Here is a 19390-nt window from a genome sequence, read left to right on the forward strand (position 1 = left end):
AAACAAAATGGCCATAAAGATGCTATATATCAAATATATAGAATATAATATGTTGTGTGTTTTTTATGTAAACAATTAGTTTTTTTTAATGGGTTAACATGCTCAAAGTGGAGAAATGTAATCCAGTGAAAGTTGAAAATAATATTGATATATAGTATTTTCTTTTCTACAACTGTTGCATGAGGGTATATTAAACAGTAAAACAAATTATGTTAAAAAAATGTTAACAACTTTTTATTTTGTTTATTTACATGTATTTTATTTTCGTATCTATGTCTGTGTTGACATTTTCAAGTATATTTAAAACTAATATTTGTACTGACTGCAAAAGAAACTGACCACAAAACTTAAAAAACAAAACAAAAAAAAAACACACTGCCAAACGTTTTTTGAAATCATTTGGGTGATATTTAAAAGGTATTACTCAACTATAAAATGGTAAAAAAATAAATAAATAAATAAATAAAATAAAAAAATCATATATATATCGGAGAGGTTCGCAGACCTCAAACATATTGCTCCATTGTGTCCGATTGTTCTTGAAGGCATCAGTCGTTGCGTTGAGGTCAGACGCGTAGGCTGAATTGTGGGAAATGTAGTCCAATTTTATAACTCGCTCCGGCTTCTCTTCTGCAGTGTGAGATAAAAACACAAGAGGGAGCCAAACACTTGAAACTGATGCTGTTCTGTAAACCTGCTCAGTATCATTGCACAGTGTGTTTAATATGATATTCCAGAGCACATTAAAATATTAGCATTTCCACTTTTTATATGTTTTTTAAAAGCAAATAAGAATGCCTTTGTCAGGGGTGAACATCTGGGCACTTAGTATCTGATTTTTAAAGTAGGCCTATGTTTTAAGGCTAATGGCTGAGAAATAACTTTAAATCTAAGACACCCAAAAATTGCTCAATGCCACTTCTATCCTAAAGTGTTACTGTAATGGGAGGTGGTAGAAATCACAAGGTTTCAATTAAGTTAGGCCCACATTTCATCGTACATTTGTCATTTATGTAGCCTACGTGACCATGTTTTGTTTTCCATCCGTCAAAGCACCTGCTGAGGTCAAGTTCTGGTCCGAAGATGCAGCTGTAAAAGATCAGGACACAGAGGACTTGATTTTAGATTAATTATTTAAATCATTAAGATATATCTTATAAAAAATAATGAGGAGATTAACTGCTGTCAACTGATGCTATTTAACATTCCCACCAGTGTTTTCTGCTATAGCACATATTATTGCGTAAATATATAGTCAATAAGTTACAACTTTATTTTGTGCACGTAATAAAATGACAAAGTTATATTGACATTGAGAAAATAAATGAATCTAGTAAAATAGTGACTGAATGATGTATTTTGGATTACAAGTTATGACCCATAACACCTAAAATGCTTTTATTTTGAAGTGTGATTGAAGTATTTTATTAGAATGCTACGATAAATAAATAAATAAAACAACGACATACATTATTTATATTTTTCAGATCAGAATTTTCAGGGTGGTAACATTTTAATTTCATAATAATTACCTGCTCATGATGGGTTAATAATCCAGAAACCGCCCAAACTCCAGAGAGCACCTGAGGATCTCCAGTAGATGTATCTTTTCTCATCGGTGAGCCAACAACCAATCACAAGTGAGCATTCTTACCCTCCCGGCATGTGATTGGATAAAAGACTGGGCGAGGACGTTACATCTGACGGCACTGCATGTGTGTGACTCGAGTTCATTCATGTTTACATTTGTCTGTCGCGGCTCCTCCGTGCGTCCAGCCGAGCCTCGTTCACAGCGACAGCATCACAGAAGGCTGCTCGGTCCGTGTTAACGGTTCAGGAATCAGAGGAGACATCTTTATCCAGCGGTAATATCAGATTTACGTCGTTTTTGGTCGTTCGAAAGTTGTCAAAGTCAAAGTCTTGCTGCTAGTGGCAGTTTGCGTGAAATCACTAGGGAGAAGTCAGCATTCCGTTACCATAGCAACGACACGGCACATATAGCTAGCTAGCTATAGGTTATGTTGTTAGCTGCCAGGTTTAGCTTAATTTTCTGTTAAAATTATCGATACTTACTTCCTAAAACGTTGAAATTGTGTATCGCTTTTCAAAAGGTGTAATGTGTTGATTTATGACGATGAAATTCAGAGACGTTTTGGCTGAATATCCGACAAGAAAACCGAGATACAAACTTGTATTTCATGTTTTGTTGACGAGATGCGACGTCTTGTGAGATGATGTAACACATATGGAAGTCACACGAGCAGCAGTGAGAGAATTATTCAGAGCTTTTACTTATTCGGAGCTTTTTACTTGTTGAAAATAGCAGCAACACTATGGAAAACATACTCTGTTACAAGTATTGGATCACGTAAAAGTACAGGAAGTATTATCATCTAAATGTGCAAACCATGGCCCCTGTGAGTGTCACATTATGTATCATATTTAGTTTAGCAGGTCTTTAGTTTATTTTATTAGTTTTGATGCCGTTATGTGTGCATTCATGCATTTTACTATGGCAGTATGTCAAGGTGGAGCTAATTTGAAGAAACTTCTTGTTAAATTCAGTCTATAACAATGAACATGTATTTTAAGAGATCATTGCATGTTGTTTTTTATGAAATAATTATCTGAACAGTGACTGGTAATAGCTGTTAAATACATGTAGTGAAGTACAGTAATGTATTTCAGTAGTATACAAGTACAGGTACCTCGGATTGCATTTAAGGATAGTTCTTGAGTAAAAACTTAATTTTGAGTAAATATGTGATTCTTCATCACTGCTTTACGAGAAACCATAATTGAATTAACATCAAGAGATCAATGCACCTGTGGTTCCAGGCTGTTGCATTGTAATCTGTTACCCATCCGATTTTGTGACCTGTTCAAGAACCTTCGCAGTGTTGAAACTGCAAATTATTTTTTAATGGTCACGTCCTGTATTTTGATAGCTGTGAAATCGCATGCTAACGCGTGTAAAAATACACTTTTTGGTTGCTGTGAGAGAAACATGGTGGCCAGTGGTATATAAATTACTGTCTATAATCTGAGGGGTCACAGATTTCAATACAACACCTGCAGCTGCTTCAGGAGCAACATTTTTAGAGGAGCAATATATTATAATCATGTTTTTAGTAAAGTTCATATTTTTCTAGTTCATCTGTTGGGACTGTATCAAATCAAAATGTTTACTGCAATTAGATTATGTTCAGCTTTCTCTGTGGTACATTTAATTTTTTAGCATGTTTGTTTCCAGGGACACAACGAAGTATATGAAAATGTGACACAAACCTTTATTTAAAAAAACAGTAATTGCTTTTTTAATGTAAAGTAGAATTTGAGAACAAACCACTAAACAGTCCAACCCATTTACAGACAAAACTTGCCTTTTTCAATAACACACCTGGAGCATTGCCATATATCATACAAAAGAGAGAAGAGTGCATAATCTTCTATCTGCATTTGATATATCCATTAAAACACATTGTCCCATTAAATTATAATTGCCCTGCTCTGTAATTGTATGAGAGGTCATGTTTCCCATGTAATTATCTCACATGCTCGTAGAGGTTTGTATTAATACCTGCAAAAGATTTCAGCAGCTGACATCAGTGCTGGAAGCTTAGCAGGTGATCTTTAAAGCATCTCAAGAACTACAAAAGGTAGATAAGTGTGGAGGGGTGTAGAGTGCCAACCAATGATTTATTCATGTTGATTGAGTCATTAATCAAGAACTATTTTCAGCACCATTGTAGCCACGCCAAGGTTGGTCATTCCTAGGTACTGGCATGCGTACATGTCTCAAATGTTTTATAGCCACATTTGAGACCCAAACAATGTTTGTTACTATGTATATATTCGATGTATATAAGAATATAAGCCGATATATCGATAGTAGATTTTCTTTTACTCCCTAATATCAGTATCAGAACTGGCATCGAAAAATCCAGTAACAGTTCTGGTCATTTCGTGTTATTTTTCCACCTCATCATCACCATCCAGTCTTGTTTATTTGATTGATAACCTGGTGGTTGTCCCACAGGTCTCCTCTTATGTCTGCAATGGAAGACTAAGCTTCAACTGAAGTTACTCCATTTCAACTTGGCGAAGACGACAGATGTCCTGCCTGCTCACTTACACCACACGAGGCCGCGGTCGCTTTTCAGCACAGATTTAAATTTAACAACTCGATGCATTGACGAACACTTCTCCTATTTCAGTGAACAAATATCAGGGATTATCCCTCTCTACTTGCTCCCTGCTGAGGGCCCCTGCTCATTTTCTCTCCATCATGTCAACAGGGATCAGGTGTGTCCCCTTAGCTTCTAATTGGTCACCAGATCCACCGCTGGGCCTGTTGCTTGAGTGTGTAAGTCAATCTGAACTGAGCCATCCTTGTGATGTGAATCTACTGTTTTTTTTCCCCGAGAGGCAGACGACCCAAGGTCGAGATGTGGCTCATAGGTTTGTCTGCTGAGGAGTGTGGCAGCGTCTTAAAGGGCTCCTGAGACAAAGATTTGTGTGTCGTAGACGTGTGAAGGCAGACGAGCGGGGGGCAGCATCTTCCAACACCACTGTCCTCACAAATGTAGGCTTAGGTGAGTAAAAAACATTTTTCAATTGAAGATTGTGACACATGGGGCGTAAACAAGGCTGCTGTAAGAAAGATAGTACTGTCAGATAAAACAGTCTGCCCTCATTTTATATCAATGAGGGCAGATTAAATGTTAGATTAAATCTAATTGCACTACAAACTAATTGAACTTTTAATGAAGACTGATTATTATTAGGAGCTGCATCAGACTGCATTCGTTTTGGGAGTGATGCACAATTAACGACCCAATATTGAAAAATTTATATTATCGTTCTATATCGACACAGTACAGTACAGAATAATTAAATTAATCAACTGAAAATAAACTGATGGTGATTTTGATAATATTTTAAGTAATTTATCTTCTACATTGATACACTACATTTTTTTATAATGAAATAATAGTAAAGATAATTGTTGGTTGCAGCCTTAATTTTGAGTGTTTACATGTAGAATGATGATGATGTTAAAATCTAATTTGACAACATTTGTTTTTTTGTATGTAATTCAAAGGTGTGTCTTTTCTTCTATTACATAACATTAATTGGCGTTTAAAGTTTAGCTCAGTCTAATGTGTTTTCAGTGTACTCTTTTAAATTGTTTGCTGGTTTGATGCTCGTTTTCTGTACAGTGTCTTTGAGGATTTAGAAAAGCGCTTCAAATAAAATGTATTATTATTTATCATTATTAACATTAAAAGAAATCACATCTAAAGCGAGTTCAAATATTCATCTTCCATATGAACAAGAGTTAGTCTAAAATTGTAAGTATAACAAACAAACTGCTTCAGTGTTTAGCTCTGTAGTTTCTTTACAAACGACAGCAGACAATAATATTTGCCAGCATGGCGTGTGAAGGTGTAGCCTGAATCTTGAATGTCATGTAGTGACGCTGAGCAATTCTCAAAGTCATTCATGCTGGATCCAGTCATGGTTCACTGAGGACAGATAATACAAAGGTGTTATTCACGTACCTGTTGTTGTTGCACGCTGAGGGAGAACCTTGGAGAAATCCTTTGCAGGGCTGTAACTGTAGCTGGGCTGAGGTCAGTGGGGCGTCTCAGCCCAGTGTAAAGCTCACAGTTCAGGGCCAGGATTATCCAGATCACTGGATCAGAATACTGTTACCTAGCACCCTAACCTCCCACAGTGTACCTGGGATGTCCCTCCTTACTGCCACCACCACCCCCTAGTATTCTGTCCCGATCATTACCACGAATTAACTTGAACTCTCCTTCACCCTACAAGACACCAGATAGGAGGCAGAGACGAACAGCTGAGACGCTGCTGTGATGAGTGCTGGCTGCTGTGCTGGGGTCAGAGCGCAGATGGACATTAACAAAAGAAGATCACATAAGTGAAATTAAACTCGCTCAAGTTTATTCATGGAAACTTTAGATTTAGGCTTTGGTAACAACATGGCAGTTGGCAGTTGGTCTACCACCTAAGACCAGAATTAAATATTTCAGCAACTATTCAATGAATTGACATTACATTTTTTTTTTTATTTTTTTTTTTACAGACATTCAGTGTCCCCAGAGGATGAATCATAATGACTTTGATGATCACTGACTTTTCCTTTAGAATCAACAAAAGGTTAACATTTCCGGACTATGTGTATCACATTAACAATTTGGTGGCTAGTTTCTTTTTTATCTGGAGTGTCAGAAACCTTTCATGGACTCTTCTAAGGTTTTCCACCGAAGACTCAACCATACTCCTATTACCTGTAACCTACTCCCTCCGTACAGCAACATTATGTAACTGTTGTACCTTTAGAATATCAGCTTCAAAATTACGTTAATGGTATAGTGTCTCGTAACAGGGTGAATGACGTCTCTGTTGCAGGCTCTCCGCCCCTCTATCCCTTGTTTCTGCACTATGTAACTTCAGTGAAAGGGTACGATCATAGTGTTACATATATGTTTACTTCAAAATACAAGTTTTCAACACATAACATCTTTATGAAGTAATCAGTTTAGTTTGTAGTTAGCACCTAGATTACGTCCGCCAAATTTGTGTTTATGACAGCGGTGTTGCACTCAGAAACTGTGCGGGGCACCAAATTGCACAAAATGACCATTTTTACATAACGTTGCTGTTGCTGTCCAGTCATTGTTGGTCCATGTAAAACACATAACTGCTGGTATGCCAGTTTGGTATTGTTGCCACAGACACCAGATTTAAAAAATGTCATGTGCAAAGTTCAAATAGATTTACTTTAACATGCTTTTAAGATGTGTCCCAAATCCAAACTACATAATAAATATCATAATTTACTGTTTTAACGTCCAGAAAACACGGCGCATATTTTTGAGTCTCTATTTTTGCCTTGATTATAGTTTAACAAATATAAAACCTCCATGGATCAATGATTCATAATAGAAAGAGACATCATTGAGCTTGTTTGCAGTTTCTGGTCTGAAGTCAGCAGTTTTACAGACGTCTCTTTTATAATGGTGCTCTGTGGGGAAAAGGCTTTATGGGCTGCGGGGGAAAGTTTTGCTGCAATACTGCGAGTTACCACTTTGCAAGATCGGAAGCGAGGCTCGATGCCGCAACCGTATCCTGGTCTAAATGATACATTCATGGTAGACAGTGGACACTCACGTATTCGAGGGAGTGTCAGAAATAGGGAAGATGCACGGTTATTGCTAAAAGTGATACTAGGTCATAAAATAACCAAACTGTATTTATCTAACCTTACATGGGAACATTTAAAAACATTTGGGCCAACATTTTCAAACATCTTCATATAAAGAATGAGAAGACAGATATATTTTAAGCCATTTCACTATGTTGTTTACCTCGCTGATATTATGTTTGGTGTCCCTTTTTGTATGAACGGAATGAAAAGCACTACGGTTTAAGTTCTGGCTGGTGTTACAGTAAATTCCCTCTCACTATTGTTGAATTATTGCCCACTATTTGTACCCGTCCTGCCACAATAACTCTTGAATGCCAGTGTGTGACAATGTGCTGACAGCCAGAGCACTCACCTGATGAGAGAAATGGAAACAGAAACACGACTCCGTGCGCGCACTTACAGCATGTACTTTGTTCTGTTTGATTGAATTTCATTGTGAGGCTGTACAGCACACCCCGTTAAAAACATACCATCTAAATGAGGAAATGTGTGTTCAAAAATGGAATGGCACAATCTGTTTCTTTGTCTGCACTGTCACGTGAGCTTTTTGCATATGCTCACAGTCGAATGAGCACGTTTGTTGTTGTCTTTGCGCCTGCAGGATGGGTCTACCTGTGGACAGCCCAGACAGAAATGATGATGCACATAAATATGAGCAGCCGGGAGAAGAAGAGGGGGGAGATAACCAAACTGAAACCTGCATCCGCTCCGTGCTGCCCGCCGCCAGGAAGAAGAGAAAATGCAAGAAGAGGTACTTTACTGCTGGATCTCCTCCATATGTTCTTCTACAGTTATTTCCCACTGCAGGTATATTTCCTCTGAGCACCCTGACAGTTATGATTTTGTAACTTGTTCTGGAGGCTCTTAAGTTTTTGCTTTCTCACTTGTCCTCATCATTTGGGAAAGGAAGATGAGCATTATGAGGCATGAGCAAGGCAGGACCTTGCAGCAAAGCAGATGTCTGTCCCTCTCTCTGTCTCTCTTCTCTTCCAGATGACTGTGCATCAATCTCACCAACTGCAAATATGAAAGTGGTAAGTTTGGGCCAAAGATGACTGAACCATAAATGTCTATTATTCTGTTATTTAGTGAAGATATAAACTCCAGCTGTTAGTATTTTACAGACACTTAAGTCGTGTAGAGTGGATTCGTGGAGTGAAACAAAGCACTAGATATAGACAACATGGCCAAAAGTATATGGACAGCCCTGTCTACTGATGGTTTTTCATGGTTCGGGCCCCTTTGTTCAATTTTAAGGTGAAATATATGACAATCCAGTGCCACTAGATATGGCATTAGAACACCAGCATCTAAGACCAACACAAATAAGTGTGTCTTTCACTCAATAAAGTTGGAAACAAGGAAAAATATCACTATTTATGGAAATTTGAAACACAAAAGATAGCAATCAGATCTGTCTTTCACTTTGTTAACTGTTTGTTTTGTCACTTTTTCTGCAAATAAATTACCCTCAAAATACGAGCGTAGGAAGGTGTAGAGAGTCTGTAACCATAACTGTAAGAAAAGTCCACAGGAAAACAATTACACTCAATTACTAGTGAAAAGGCAACCAGATGAACTCAAAAACAAAAGATGCACAAGGTCAAACATCTTCGCTGGATTATTCAGAGAATGATATCATGTGTATTATTAACACAATATCAATATTTACATTTTTTAAATCATAGTTATCATTAATTCCCCAATATTGCGACACCCCTAATCTGCACGCACACTCCTCATGAAATCTGGACCAAATTTGTGAGGAGTGCACCAACACATGCCAATTACTGCCAACTCTATAAAAGACTAATTACACTGACGTCAGACGTGTAAATGAAGCAAAAAACGAATCCGAGGGACCAGTCATTCTGCTCTGATTTCAGTTCTTATGCTCAATATGCCCTCCAATGAACTAATAAAAACTCTAGATTTCCATTGAGATTATGTGATTGTGGCACAATGTTCATGCCTCATAACAGTTTTTCAGCTCAGGTAATCAACTTGTAATCTAATTGGGTAATTCAGTGCAGGAGCTATTCAGCACCAACGACTCCTCCCTGAATGTGCCACTATGGTAATGTTGCCACAGATACTTGATTTAAAAACTCTGTCACACACTCACTGCAAAGACATTTACTTTAAAATGCTCTAAGATGTGTCCCAAATCCATACAACATAATAATGTCCCAGTTTAACAGTCAGTATACACGTCACATATTTTTAGATCTCAATTTTTGCCTCGATTTATAGTTCCACAAATATAAAATCTCCATGGATCAATAATTCATAATACAAAGAGACATAATTGAGCTACCTGCGGCCGTCCAGCAATCCAAGAGCATCATTATTTGACAAGTTGGGAATGAGACTCAAACACAAAAACAAAGAGCACAGAAACTCACAACACACATAGACGCAGTGTGACCTAATTTTCTGTTCAGGACGCTGTTACTCCACTATATCTTTATATCGCAAATAGCTCTTTGCTTCTATATTATAAATGTGCAAAATATCATGTTTTTAGGGAATTAGTAATCTTACATCTTACAGTGATATTTCAGATATTATGCTAACAGCTTCTCAGCCATAGTTTGTGTCCACCAGAAGAGTGAAGGTTGTAGCAGCAGATTACTGCCAAAAGTTTTGTAATGCGGGATTGTAGTGTTGTCCACATACTTTTGGCCTTGTTGTGTATTTGAAGTATTTTATATTATTTATTGTTATATGACATTGTTCCTAAATCTGTCCTTGTATAGTTGTTTTTACAAAAACATGCACTTCAATAATGAACACACACTCGCTACAGTACAAATACTCGTTGCTTTATGTTTGTGTCAGTGCGGCGAGCTGCTCGGAGATACGGGCTCAGAGAGGTGATGGACGGTGAAGACTGGACCGTGTTTTGGATGGACTGCTCTGTGTCTTTGGACCGTGTTAAGGACATGAAACGATACCAGGTATTTCACTGAATTTGCTCGCGCCACCACATACAAATTACTGCCAACTCTATAAAGGACTAATTACACTGAATTCAGTCATGTAAATGAAGCTAAAAACGAATCATAGGGACCAGTCATTCTGCTCTGATTTCAATTCTTATGCTCAATATGCCCTCCAATGAACTAATAAAAACTCTAGATTTCCATTGAGATTATGTAATTGTGGTTCACGGCTCGTAACAGTTTTTCAGCTCAGGTAATCAATTTGTAGTCTAATTGGGTAATTCTGTGCAGGAGCTATTCAGCACCAACGATTCCTCCCTGAATGTCACATAAAACATTCAAACTGGTGTGCCAGTATGGTAATGTTGCCACAGACACCTGATTTTAAAAACTCTGTCACACACTAAAAACAAAAAGATCTACTTTAACATGCTTTAAAATGTGTCCGAAATCCATATTACATAATAATAATGAGCTTGTTTGCAGTTTTTGGTGTGTTTTTAAGTCGTCTCTTTTTATAATGGTGCTCTGCGGGGAAAATGCCTTATGGGCCGCAGGTGAATGTTTTGCTGCAATACTGTGAGTGACCACTTGGCAAGATCGGAGGCAAGGCTGGGTGCCGCAAACCATATCCGGGTCTAAATAATACATTCATGGTAGATGGTGGACACTCATGTATTCTAGGGAGTGTCAGAAAAAGGGAAGATAGGATGGAAAAAAACGAATCATAGGGACCAGTCATTCTGCTCTGATTTCAGTTCTTATGCTCAATATGCCTTCCGGTGAACTAATAAAAACTCTAGATTTCCATTGAGATTATGTGATTGTGGCACAACGTTCACGGCTCGTAACAGTTTTTCAGCTCAGGTAATCAATTTGTAATCTAATTGGGTAATTCAGTGCAGGAGCTATTCAGCACCAACGACTCCTCCCTGAATGAGTAAGGTGGATTGGTTTATTACTTACACATAAAAGTACTGTATATAATACCCCTGGTGACAGTCCTCATATACCCGAATAATTGCCCTACAAAAACAATTGTGTGTGTCTTTTACGTCTTTGCAGAAAATAAACCACTTCCCAGGGATGAGTGAGATCTGCCGCAAAGATTCACTTGCAAGAAACATGAACCGAATGCTCAAGCTTTTCCCCAAAGACTACAACATCTTCCCCAGAACGTGGTGCCTTCCCGCAGAGTCAGTTTGCAGTATTGTCTCTTTTAATTTAGTTTTTCTAAGCGTGTCTTATTATACTAACACCTCAGTTGGTTGTACTCTACAGTTACAGTGACTTCCAAGCTTACACGAGGGCCAAAAAAAGCAAGACTTATATCTGTAAGCCAGACACCGGTTGCCAAGGCAAAGGCATCTTCATCACCAAATCAAGTAAAGAAATTCAACCTGGAGAACACATGATCTGCCAGGTTTACATCTCCAAGGTGAGGGTTTATTAAACAACACATACAGCATCCAAACAGCAACACCAAGGGTTTACGAAGTTTTTCATTCCCTCTCCAGCCTTTCATACTCGATGGATTCAAGTTTGACCTGCGCATCTACGTACTGGTGACGTCATGCGACCCGTTCAGCATATTCATGTTCAAGGAGGGACTTGCTCGCTTCTGCACCACCAGGTACAACGAGCCAACACACAACAATGTGGTGAGTAATGTTTATGATTGCTGATACTCTGTATTGTTCTTTACTTCATTGCCGTACTTCTGCAACTTCTGGCAAACTTCTTTAAAGTAACACACGACAAGAGCATCCTCAGACTTGACATCTCTTCTGAACCCTTGCATGTTCTAAACAGAGAACGGCAACTTCTGCTCTCCAATAGTTCATTCACAGTCCCCCCCCCAAATAATTATTTTATATAACATTGATCCTGTTGCCAAACCCAAATCACTTAGACTTGTGAAACAGTATTACTGTATACTTATTTCGTATAGGTGATATATCTCTCTTTCTTTGTTGTTCTCATGTTAGGATGATGTGTGCATGCATCTCACAAACTACTTCATCAACAAGAACAGTGAGAACTTTGTCCGTGATGAGGACACGGGCAGCAAACGGTAAATATGCATGCAATCTTTGTTTTTGTCATGTAATTTATTCTGAATTCTAATACTGCATATTGATTGCATGTTTGTTGTTTTTTGTCCCTCAGAAAGCTTTCCACCCTCAACAAGCTGCTGGAGTCCATCTGCTGCAACACAGACAAGATGTGGAACGACATCGAGGACGTGATCATAAAGACGCTGATCTCCGCTCACCCCATCCTCAAACATAACTACCACACGTGTTTCCCCAACCACATCACCGGCAGTGCCTGCTTCGAGATCCTGGGCTTCGACGTGCTGCTGGATCACCGGCTCAGACCCTGGGTGCTGGAGGTAAAAGACAACACCCTTTCGTTTAAAATGATTCATATGAACCATAAATATGGAGATTTCAGGAAGATTCTTGTTGTATTTGTGTGTGTGCCCAGGTGAATCACTCCCCAAGCTTTACCACCGACTCGCAGCTAGACCGCGAGGTGAAGGACGCGTTACTGTACGACACCCTGGTACTCATCAACTTGGGCGCCTGTGACCGACGCAAGATCACCAAAGAGGAGAGACGCAGGGTGAAGGAAAGGCTTCAGCAGCACTGCTCCAAAGAGGCCAGGTAGGTTCTGTCAGATGCAAATGGTGTGTTATTTTATTTCCAAGGTCAAACACTCATTCCTGTGTGCCTCCTGTAGAGATATGCAGGTGACAGTTACTGTGTGTGCTCCATGTGTGTATGTGTGTGTTTTATCATCAGGTCGGAGGAGCTGCGTCAGTGCCAGGCAGCCACGGTGGAGCAGATGGAGAGGTACGAGGCCAAACACCTGGGAGGCTTCAAGAGGATCTATCCCAGAGAGGGAGGAGAGAAATACGACAAGTACTTTAAACACAGCAGCTCGCTCTTCCAGGAGACGGCGGCGTCCAAAGCCAGAGAGGAGTGTGCCAGGTACCCGCAGCAGCTTTCAACATACTCGATACTGTCCAGTAACTGAGGTTGTCGTACAGAAACAGTGGAGAAGTGAAAGTAGACGAGGTGGTTAACTAAAGGAAAGTGAGAACATTTCATCTGCTCAAGATGATGCTAAAGGGAAAGCATCACAAAAAATTGCGCCTGCAGCTTTACTGATGCTACATGAGGTTATGCATCATGACACAGGTGATGTGGTTGTAATTGAATTCAAACCTGCTGCTGCCGAAATGATTTGTCAGTTAATCAAGTTGATCAACAGGAATTCAACTGACAAAAGAAAGTCTGACAAAAAAGCCCATTAAAATGTATGATTAAGAATTTTTATGAACAATTATGAGAGCAAAGCATTTCAAATAAGTCCCATCTAATTTTCTTCTTCTGCAAATAAAATTAATTTTTCCCCCTGAGATGCTGCAGTCTTATCCGGTCTTTATGAAGAGAAGAGACAGCATATTAGTACCTGTTATAATAGTAATAATGATATTATTGGCCAATATATCTAACCTAACCCAAAACGTTGACAAAAAAAATGTATTATAATTATTTATATAATACATTTGATTATTAGATTCTGTTTTTATATCTTTATCAATATGTATTTGGACTTTCACCATTAGGTCCTGGAAATTTGGAAAATGTGGTTGAATCAATCAAATTAGATACGTACTGTTTGTTAATAATACACTTTATCTAAAATATCTCTGCGTTGACCAAAACTCTTAAATTGGGTAGTTATATTAAGATAATTGACAAAAATGAAACTTAAAGAAGAAAAAAAATTAAATGTGTTTAGCCTATTGCTTTTCCACTTGAATGTCTGAGCTTCACTGAGTAGAGTTTGCTTTCACATTCATCTGCTAAAGAGGAAGTTCAGGACAAAGTTATTGTCCAGTATGCAACTTATACGAGCGTGATGCTGAGGTGTGGAAACGTCCAGGGCACAAACACTGAGAACGACACTCAGTGTGAAGTAGGAGACATCTTTTGCCCAGCGGTTAAACTTTTTTTTAAATGACTCTCATTGATGGATTCACCATTGAGGGGGAAACCATATCAGACGTTTCATCAAACATGGTTTAATTTAATAACTATTCCATGCAGAGTATTTTTATGTATCTTAAAATATCTCTGAAGTACATCATTACTATGATGAAGGGATCAATAGAATTCAAATATGGCTAAAAAGATGGAATATAAAGGCAGAAGTATGTATTACCTTTTATTTAAACTTCATCATTCAGAGCAGGCTGTCGTTTACAATCATGTCGAGTAGCAGTTTAAAATAACATAAAAGCATTAGTTAAAACAAGTATGTAAGTACAGTTAATAAAAGATACACAATACAAAAATCTGGAATAAAAATAGAGATTGATAATTATCTTTTTTTTTAACTAAATAGTATCAAAGTATTCATTGTTAGGGTGCTTTGAACATACAGACAGTATTTATGTGTGATTTAAAATGTGCTAAACTCAATTGTGAGAGCATAATCATCCTCCTTGGAAATTTCTTATTTCATTTTAATGATTTTTTAATAATTTAAACCTAAAATACCAGTGACTAATGCAAAACATATGCAGCTAGAAGGGAAAAACTTAGGCTGGCAGAGGGGCGATGATAAACTGAAGGATAATTGACATTTTTGAATGTACTTTTGTGGCAACTTGCTCTTCTTTCTGCTTTTGTTGAAGAATTTCATTTTGATTACTTTAATCTATAGGTTAAGCTTTAGGATTAGAGACAATAATTTTAAAAAGTACTAAATAAAAAGATTAGCATTCTGATTATCTTGACTTAATTCGTAGTATATGATGATTGTTTCCAGAGAGAGGATGCTAAAGTTATTTATGTGTTTAGACAACAGCTGCAGGAGCTGCGACTGAAGCAGGAGCAGGAGAGGGACCAGAGGGGAGGCCGGAGGAGAGACCTCCAGGGGGAGACGGCGGGGGAGAGAGTCAAACCACGACCTCGAGCACAAACACAAACCCCCAACTCAAACTGTGACTGTGAGCCACAGCCGGTGAGTCTGTCTTATGGTGTCAGTAAAGATGCAGCGGCCACATGAAGCCACAAGAGGGCGCTAAACAGCCTCTGTCCTGTGATGAATGGTTCATATTCTGGCTGACCCCTTTGAGTAAATCTACTATGGCCAAATTTAAATTAGCTAGAATAATATTCCCGCAGATCATTTTTATTGGGTGTCTCTCATTTCAAATTCAAATATCTTTTATTGTCAAAACAGGAAAAACAAACAGTGTTATCAACGTTATTCAGTGACAGTAATTGCAGATGTATTGTAAATGCAGACTGGTGGCTACACATACAGTGAGGCGATAAAAACAAATTGAATCAAATGTTTCTCTGCAGCCGCCTCCGTCCAGTGTGACGGTGGAACCTGAGGCTGCAGAAGTGGAGAAGCAGGAGCAGCCGGAGGACGAGGTGGAGGTGGAGGTGGAGGATAAGGAGAAGGAAGACATGGAGGAGCAGGAGCGGGTTGATGCACTCCTCCAGAGGAAGAAGCTGCTGGAGGATCTGGGGGTGGTGGACCAGATCTACCAGATGCTGCAGGGCCGACTTGGAGGAGGGGGAGTCCTGCAGGACGCCCACCACCAGAGTAAACAGGCTCAGCAGAGGCAGCAGCAGCCGAAGGTAAGAGCTGACTGTACGTACTACAGTGTGTTCTTGTTTATTGTTACATCTGAAACAATGAGCTGTTTTTCTTTTATTTCAGTTGGACTCTTTGACACAGCTGAGGACGAAGCAGCCACCCAGCACTCAGATGCACCGGCAGGTACGTCACAGAAGACACCGGACAACAATAATCCTGTCCAAATAATCCAATATTTTATTGAGAAATGTTCTTAAAGAAATTAGCAAGGTAAATCAGCCCTCCCCTTTTAAAATATCATACAAAAATAACCAATTTAGTTACTACTTTAGTATTTTAGTGACTTTGATGGCCTGTACGCTTTTTTCCCCTCAAATGATCAAACCTCAAAAGAAAAAAAAAAGGTTTCTATAATTGATTTTCAGTTTCAAACCAGTGTTGCAACTAACAATTATGTTTATTTAGATTAATCCACAGGTTATTTTCTAAAGTAATCGTTCAGTCAATAAAATGTTTACAGTAGCTTTTAAAATGCCATTCATAATTTTCTGAGTGCTTGGTAATGTCCTCATTTAGCTTGTTAATGCAAATAAAAGACGTTCAATTTACTTTATTTCAGTATGTAGCAAAGAAAAACAGCAAAATCCCACATTGGAGAACCTAAAATCAAAGAAAAATTTACATTCTTTGCTTGAAAAATGACTGAAACAATTAATTGGTTATTAAAATGGTCACAGTTTAATTTTCTTACAAATGACAAATCAATAAATTGCTAATTGTTAAAGCTATTCTAACACCTAATATTAAGTTTTGCACAGGATTATAATCAAAATGAAATTGTTGATTCTCTTATGCTGTTCTTCAGTTAGTTATACTCTGCGAAAATGTCTGTTTTAACTCTGAATGTGTACAATTTAGACGGATATTAATGTTATTTCATTTTAAATGTTGATTTTGGGGTTAAGAGTGTACAGACTTCTTGGGAACTGACACACAGCAGTCAAATATTATGAGTGAAGAATAAACACTTGTTATCAGTTGATGTTTTGGGTCGTTGTCCGTGATTATATAACGCTCAGGCTGTCCAGATGAAGGGCACGGCAGTGTATATTATCGATAATTTGCATCTCTAATGAAATCATCATGTAGCAGAATTAAATCGACATAATATTGTTGCTGTGTTGCAGCACATCCACTCCCACCTGACTCAGCAGCACCTGCTCAGGCCCGTGATGGACCAGAGGACCCTGAATGAGTCTGAGCCTGAGAGCCACGCCGGGACCGGAGACGTACGGAGGCCCATCAGCGCCCAGAGGACACAGTGGCCAGGTAAACACACCTGCACACTCGGCATCTTTATATCTGTGGGTGTGATTTTCAGCAAACACACACAGGTGCTGGTTAAGTCATGTGATTAAAACAGGATCCACTCAGGGATTTTAGAGGCTCCGGCAGCCATTTTTGGACCATTTTCACTTGGAATTACCTGCAAGAGTCACTCAAACATAAGAATACAATTTAATTCATAATCTTTGTATCATGTTTAAAAACTTTTACTATTTAAAATTGTATTTATTTATCATTGTTCTTAACATCTCATGGATGTTGTTTGTGTCTTGTCAAACAACAGAAGTGTAAATCTTTGCATTTACAAGCCAATAAAAGACATTTTAATTACTTTTTGTCATTTGCATAACCATAATTTAGTTCCTGTTTTCCCTATTTGTTTTGTTTTGTTTGTATAAAATAAATATATGTAAAAAAAAACCTTTAAGTGTGGCGTGCTTTATGTTCTAAAGAAAAATTAAGCTGTAAAATGACAAAACGGCTCGTGATGAAAAAGAAGCTTTAAATGGAAAAACATGTGAGTAAATAATGATTAATGCTCACCATTGCAGTTGGAAAACACTAAAACACTTCCCTACTGTGTTCATCACATCTATTATATAAAGATTAGCATAATTAAACTTTAATAATGAGGCCAGTTCATACTTTTAATTTACATTTAAAACATTACCATTATTGCACTGATTTGTCTTGTTTCGTGTCATATTTTAAAATCACAAATCCAGACACACAACCTCATAATTACAAAACAACAGGAAACTCCATCAGACCAATAAGCTTCACAGCCTGATTGTCTGATTCTTCTCTTTTTATCTCCAGTTATATTTTTCCCAGATGACACATTCTCTCTTCTGTTTGCTCATCAGCTGGCGGCTCTCTGGCTCTCAGGCATGACACCAGGAGCAGCTCCTACACCGACACCCGGTCCCGTCCCAGCATCCCCGTCATAAACCACAACCCTAAAGCAGGCCTGCGCTGCAGCGGCTACGCGTCCCACGACCCCTCCGCCCTGCAGAGCCTCCTCGTCGTCTCCACTCGAGCCCCCCTGGTCAGGAGGCCTGGCTTCTCTCACATCGTCCGCAACTCCTCCCGCAGAGCCCCCCAGCACGGTAAAGGGCAGTGAGGAGCAGACAAACGGGGGACCTGAGGAGGTAGAGAGGCTTTAAACTGTGAAAATGCAGAAACATACTGTGCCTGTGATGAATGTCTCCATGTTTGTAGACAGATTTTATATCTCGACACCTGCAGTTTATGCTGCTTGCCACTATATAACCTCCAGCACTGCAGAAACATTATGGCTTATTAACTTTGTCTGCCGTCTGCGTGTGCTCACAGATGTGCAACGTTTTTGCTCAGAGGAGGAATTATCTCACACAAACCTCACATACAGTGCCAAAAATAAAAGCAGAGCACTCAACAGAGTCACAAATCTGCTGAAAACATGTGTCAGGATGTGATGAACTCACTGATTACTGGGTGTTGAAATGAGCTTATAGTGGCTCAATGAAACCAAATGTAATCCTCATGAATATTAAAGTATTAATTCAGATTATAAACTGAGGGATGTTGTTAGAAAATAAAAAAGGCATTTTGCTTCTTTTCTCAAGGAAATTTGTGCAGTCAAGTACTGAAAAACTTTTTTTCTTTTGCACTGATGGTCAATAAAATATCTTTCTTTTTAAAAATGTGATGTTCTTTCATTTCAGGACGATTTTAGAACAATTAGACCTGTTTTTTTTTTTTTTTTTTTTTTTTCTTTTACTTTAATTACTACTCTTCTTTTTTAGGGTTGTATATTTTATTAAAATAGTTGTTGTTTTTTGTTTTTTTTATTTTATTACATTTTCTGCTAATTTATAATTCATGTGGGGAAAAAAGTTCGCTCCTGTGTTTGGTTTCATCTTGAAGCTTATGGAGTCTAAGAGGCCATAAAGTTTTACAGCACCTCTGCATCCGGTTTCTTTGTTTCGGCCGCAAACTGAAGACAAAAAAAACCCCAAAAACTTTCAAACTATAACAACCATCTGACACGAAATCCTCCAAAACAAGAGCCCGTGGGAAATGTAGGCCTGCAGGTTTTAATTAAGGTGATTTTAACAGCTCAGAAAATTAAGCAATAATTCGACAGTTTGCAGAAATATATTATTATTCCTTTAGTTAAAATGTGTATCGTGCATAAGCCTCGAGAGCTTCTTAAACTTAGATATTTTATTAAATGTGTTTTTAAGTAAGG

The 19390-nt window shown here is 38.3% G+C and overlaps 1 protein-coding gene and 1 long non-coding RNA gene across 4 annotated transcripts; one reads left to right on the plus strand and one right to left on the minus strand.

Moving 5' to 3' along the window:
* Positions 1-387: 387 nt before the first annotated feature.
* On the minus strand, positions 388-1780 carry LOC115570622 (uncharacterized). The gene is made up of 3 exons (XR_003981793.1): positions 1533-1780; positions 1001-1089; positions 388-630 (listed from the first exon to the last, which is right to left on the minus strand). It is a non-coding gene; the product is annotated as an uncharacterized LOC115570622 (long non-coding RNA).
* Positions 1698-18768, plus strand: ttll6 (tubulin tyrosine ligase-like family, member 6). 3 transcript variants are annotated; one of them, XM_030399217.1, is made up of 17 exons: positions 1698-1865; positions 4433-4595; positions 7839-7988; positions 8234-8271; positions 10079-10197; positions 11248-11378; positions 11464-11620; positions 11700-11843; positions 12171-12256; positions 12352-12577; positions 12673-12851; positions 12990-13178; positions 15060-15222; positions 15570-15851; positions 15934-15993; positions 16998-17139; positions 18024-18768. In XM_030399217.1, the coding sequence occupies exons 3-17, from the start codon at positions 7840-7842 to the stop codon at positions 18278-18280; spliced, it is 2322 nt and encodes a 773-aa protein (XP_030255077.1). In that variant the 5' UTR covers positions 1698-1865; positions 4433-4595; position 7839; the 3' UTR covers positions 18281-18768. The 3 variants fall into 3 exon arrangements, with proteins under 3 accessions (XP_030255077.1, XP_030255078.1, XP_030255080.1); XM_030399218.1 differs by lacking the exons at positions 1698-1865; positions 4433-4595 and having other exon boundaries at positions 7843-8044; XM_030399220.1 differs by lacking the exons at positions 1698-1865; positions 4433-4595 and having other exon boundaries at positions 7850-7988; positions 8231-8271.
* The last annotated feature ends 622 nt before the right edge of the window (positions 18769-19390 follow it).

The sequence above is a fragment of the Sparus aurata genome, chromosome 20, assembly GCF_900880675.1.
Source record: "Sparus aurata chromosome 20, fSpaAur1.1, whole genome shotgun sequence".
NCBI lineage: Eukaryota > Metazoa > Chordata > Actinopteri > Spariformes > Sparidae > Sparus > Sparus aurata.